Source organism: Eubalaena glacialis, chromosome X (genome assembly GCF_028564815.1).
Source record: "Eubalaena glacialis isolate mEubGla1 chromosome X, mEubGla1.1.hap2.+ XY, whole genome shotgun sequence".
NCBI classification, from domain to species: Eukaryota; Metazoa; Chordata; class Mammalia; order Artiodactyla; family Balaenidae; genus Eubalaena; species Eubalaena glacialis.
The window spans coordinates 108,773,898-108,778,553 of NC_083736.1; the positions used below are offsets into that span (position 1 = coordinate 108,773,898).

General features: G+C 53.7%; 1 protein-coding gene and 1 long non-coding RNA gene across 2 annotated transcripts; both read left to right on the forward strand.

The window, feature by feature from the left end:
- The first annotated feature begins 220 nt into the window (after positions 1-220).
- On the forward strand, positions 221-1,129 carry LOC133082318 (uncharacterized). Its single transcript, XR_009698939.1, has 3 exons — positions 221-255; positions 503-648; positions 1,075-1,129. It is a non-coding gene; the product is annotated as an uncharacterized LOC133082318 (long non-coding RNA).
- Positions 1,128-2,651, forward strand: ZCCHC12 (zinc finger CCHC-type containing 12). Its single transcript, XM_061178863.1, has one exon. It carries the CDS (start codon positions 1,184-1,186, stop codon positions 2,393-2,395), a length of 1,212 nt encoding a protein of 403 aa, XP_061034846.1. The 5' UTR covers positions 1,128-1,183; the 3' UTR covers positions 2,396-2,651.
- Positions 2,652-4,656: the final 2,005 nt, after the last annotated feature.

Here is a 4,656-nt window from a genome sequence, read left to right on the forward strand (position 1 = left end):
TTCCACTGGCTGCTGCCGAATGGGTAGGATTTGCCTGGATTGAGAGGGGGGGCGTTTTCGGGGGGAAGTGGCAAGGGGCGCGTTAGTATTGGGGGAGAATCGCAAAGTGTCTGCCTTGAACGCCTTTGCATCTCCTCATCCCTTCCTGGGGGAGGAATACGTGGGTGTGAGCGTCCAACTCCTATTCCCTTTCTCCGTGGCAGGCGACCAAAGCCGAATCCGAACTTGAATTCTGTGCGGCTGATTGCAGAGCTGGTAGGGCACGATTTCCCCGGGGAAATGTAATGGGGGGGGGGGCTTGCTTTGGCTTGTATTCAGAGGTGGGAGAAGGAATTTTCCGTCTGGGTACTACGGAGGCCGCCGGAGGAGGGGGGAGGGGAGGGGAGGGGGAGGGGGAGGGGAGGGGGCGGAGGAGGGGGAGGGGGCGGGGGCGGGGTGGGAGGGAGCGGGATGAGGGATGCGGCTGCTTCTGACCCTTCCCTCCCTGCCCTGCCCTCTGCAGCGGCGCAGTCTTGACTCCCTAAGGCCCCGGATCGGCGACCCCCGGTGGACAGCGATCGACCGTACCCGAGGCGAGGTTTCTCACGGACGCCACCGGTTGCAGAAGCTGGAAGTGAAATAAAGGCGCGCGCTTGCTCCTGAGCTCCTGTAAGAATCTGAAAAATAATGGGGCGGGGGAGAGGGGACTTTAAGAAAGGGGTGTGGTTGAGACCGGAGACCAAGAGGTTAATGAGATCTTATTTATTCCCACAAATCTGTGACCGCTGTGCTCTATTTTGAGAGCCCAATATCAGCTCCATACACTATTACACTTAGAATTAGAAGCAACAGTTGCCGTCCCTCTTGAAGGACTGGCGGGAGGGGATGGATGAGGCTGTAAAAAGCACCCTGCTAACACGGAGACACCGGCTGGCTCCGTGAGGTTGTAATTGCCAGTCTTCTGGAGGATATTTTTAGGGCAGTGGGCAGATATAAAATGTACTGCAGGATATTCAGGAAGGGAGAGAATACAGCTGCAGCCGGTCCCGTGTTAACTCCTCCTCCCGCTTTTTGTTTTGTTTTCTTTTTTTACAGTTCCTACTGAGATAAGAGGAAGGCAGAGCACCCCAGCACGCCTGCAGATTAGGCTCTTCTAAAAAGCCTGAGCATCTTGTTACATTCAGAAACCCGGTCATCGTCCGTCATGGCTAGCATCATTGCGCGCGTGGGTAACAGCCGGCGGCAGAACGCACCCTTGCCGCCTTGGGCCCATTCTATGCTAAGGTCCCTGGAGAGAAGTCTTGGTCCTTTAATGGCCAACATGGCAGAGAGAAACATGAAGTTGTTCTCGGGGAGGGTGGTGCCAGCCCAGGGGGAAGAAACCTTTGAAAACTGGCTGACCCAAGTCAATGGGGTCCTACCAGATTGGAATATGTCTGAGGAGGAAAAGCTCAAGCGCTTGATGAAAACCCTGAGGGGCCCCGCGCGGGAGGTCATGCGTTTGCTGCAGGCGGCCAACCCCAATCTAAGTGTGGCAGATTTCTTGCACGCCATGAAATTGGTGTTTGGGGAGTCTGAAAGCAGTGTGACCGCTCATGGTAGATTTTTTAACACCCTGCAGGCACAAGGGGAGAAAGCCTCCCTTTACGTGATCCGTTTAGAGGTGCAGCTCCAGAATGCTATTCAGGCAGGGATCATAGCTCAGAAAGATGCAAACCAGAGTCGCCTGCACCAGCTCCTTTTAGGGGCTGAGCTGAATGGGGACCTGCGCTTCAGGCTGAAGAATCTTCTCAGGATGTATGCAAATGAGCAGGAGCGTCTCCCCAGTTTCCTGGAGTTAATCAGAATGATAAGGGAGGAAGAGGATTGGGATGACACTTTTATTAAACGGAAGCGGGCCAAGAGATCTGAGTCAATGGTGGAGAGGGCAACTAGCCCAGTGGCATTTGGGGGCTCCCCACCCATAGTGATCGGTAATGCCGACTGCAACGTGATAGAGATAGATGATACCCCCGATGATGACTCAGATGAGGATGTGATCCTGGTGGAGTCTCAGGACCCTCCACTTTCATTCTCGAGTTCTCCTCCCCCCAGACGCAGGGCCAGACCTCGGAATCGAGTGCTAGTCATTGATTCCCCCAACAATTCCCGGGCTCAATCTCCTTGTACCAGCGGGGGTTCTGGGTATAAGAATGATGGTCCTGGGGATATGCGTAGAACCAGGAAGCGAAAATACACAATCCGCTGTTCGTACTGTGGAGAGGAGGGCCACTCAAAGGAAACCTGTGACAATGAGAGCAACAAGGCCCAGATGTTTGAGAACCTGATTATCACCCTGCAGGAGCTGACACATACCGAGGAGGAGGGGTCAAGAGAGGCCCCTGGCGAACCCAGTGACCCTTCTGAGCCACAGTGAGGTGCTAGTCCCCAGCTTTAAATGAACCCTAACCTATATACAGAGTGCAGCAATGGGAGAAATGGCGGGTGGTGGTTCTAACTGCATGAATTAATCCACAAGGTGGCTTTCTTTTGGGGTGGAAGACAAAGGGTCTTGAATATTAGCACAGTGGAGGGAGATGGCCTGACCTCCGTCCTTGCTTCCAATCCCCTGCTGCCCAAGGTCTACCTTCTGTGTGTGCCCCTTTCCTTGATGGCTTTATTCTCTTTGTGAAACTGGTATAATTCATTGTTAAATATTAAAACAATAAAGGGAAGTACAAAAAGTACAAGTAACCCCAAACCCTCCAACCCTTATATAACCATTGTCAACCCTGTGATGAATGTCCTTCTAGATAGTTCCCTATACCTATGTACCCAGATAGATATATGTATAGATAAAAGTGATCAAATATAAGTGCTGTTCTAAAGTGTATTTTTTCACCAAATAATATATGTTGTAGGCTTCTTTCTATGTCAATAAATATATATCAGCATCTATCTTAATGTCTCTGATATTATTTTAGGAAGAAGTAAAGGAAAAAGGAATAAGAAAAATACAGTAAAAAGCTATAAACGGTGGGGTTATACCCTGAGGTGGAGTTTTTATTAACTTCCCTTTGCAGATGAGGAAAAAGGAAGAAGAAATGGGCTGACATATTCCCCAAAGGTAAATGGACAGAGCCCCTTTACCACAACTGACCTGTCCCTTAGGTCACAGAGCCAAACTATGGCACCCACTAGCTGACAACACGCTAATGCTTTCTTCTCTAATGTATCCAGAAGATTCTGACAGCGGGGGAGTCTGGTGCTGAAGTAATAGCCCAAAATGAGGATCCCAGGGGCTCTGTTTCTGACCGCTTTGGGGAGGGGCAGCTCTCCCTCCTCTGGGTGGATTTCTGAGATCGCTGCTGCCGCTGCTTCACCACATCCTGGTCACAACCGGGAATCTCTCCTGGGGGCTGACATGGCCCTCTCCCCACTCCCCAGTTAAGGAAAGGGAGCCCAGCACCAGGAGGCTCAGCTCCTGACAGCGCCCTGAGGACACGGGCAGCCCGAGGACTCCAAGCCCAACCCCACTCAACCCAGGAACTGAGAATAGCTGGGGAGGAGCGAAAAGCAATCCAGTTGCCAGGACGCATGAAGGAACACGGGGATCAGAAAGCCTGGAAGCCCTCCACACTATTTTAGTGGAGTGGTGGGCATTCATGGCCTGGAGAGGCGGGACGGGGTTGGGGGGCGCGGAGAACCTTCCCAGGAACCTGCCCTGTCCCCTCTCCTGATCTCATATTGGAGGGTGGTAAAAGAGGACGTATCTGACCTCAGACCCTGAGGGTCCCTATGCTTTTTGTAGGTGTGTATGTTCCTACCTCTGTGAGCAGGACAGGGCTGGGGTGGGTGGTGGAGGGGGATGACTGCTTTTAAGCCAGGGGATGGAGCGAAACAAACGCGCACACCTGGGGACCTGAAGCAGCTGTCCTGCAGGAAATCGGTGCTCCATAGAGCCGAGAGGACAGCGCACGCAGCAGCGGGAGATGGTGTGTCAGGGGCTAAGCACAGAGTAAGAGGAGAGCGGCTGAGGGCCCGATGCCCAGGGACACTCACATGGAGACTGACAGGGGCAGGAAGCCCGGTGGGAGTCACAGATTCCAGGGTTTCATACAGAACTCTGGGCTGTGTGTACCAGGAATGGCACAGGTTGAGGCACCCAGGGAGAGACAGTGGGCTTCTAATTATGTTAGCAGTTGAGGGGGGAGGGAGGGGGAGATGCCAGGCGCTGTAAGAAGCCAGTACAGCCTTCCCTGGGCTGCCACGCCTTGAACCTGCCTTGAAAGACACCCCCCCCCCGCCCCCCACACACACCGCCACACACTCTCTCTCTCGGTGCAGGGGGGTGGAGGCTCAGCCTCCCTAGCTCTGCCATTACTCCTCCCCCACCCCTAGCATCCCAGGTTTGCCTTAAGCCTCAGCCTCCTTAACCCTCCTGGCCAGAGGGAGACTGGGAGGGCCTCTCTGCCTCGGACCCTTTAGCTGAGAACCGGCCAGGAGTGCAGACTCCAGAGGCCTTCTCCTTGCATCCATCCATGGCACCTCTGGGACCTTGGTAGCCACCCCCATCTCTCCAGAGCCAAAGAGGACCCCCCCATCACCTTCAGGCAAGAGGCAGCTCCACTCAGGCCCCCAAAGCCACAGGGACCACCACCATTTCCCAACTCACATAGATTTTTAACCCTTAATTCC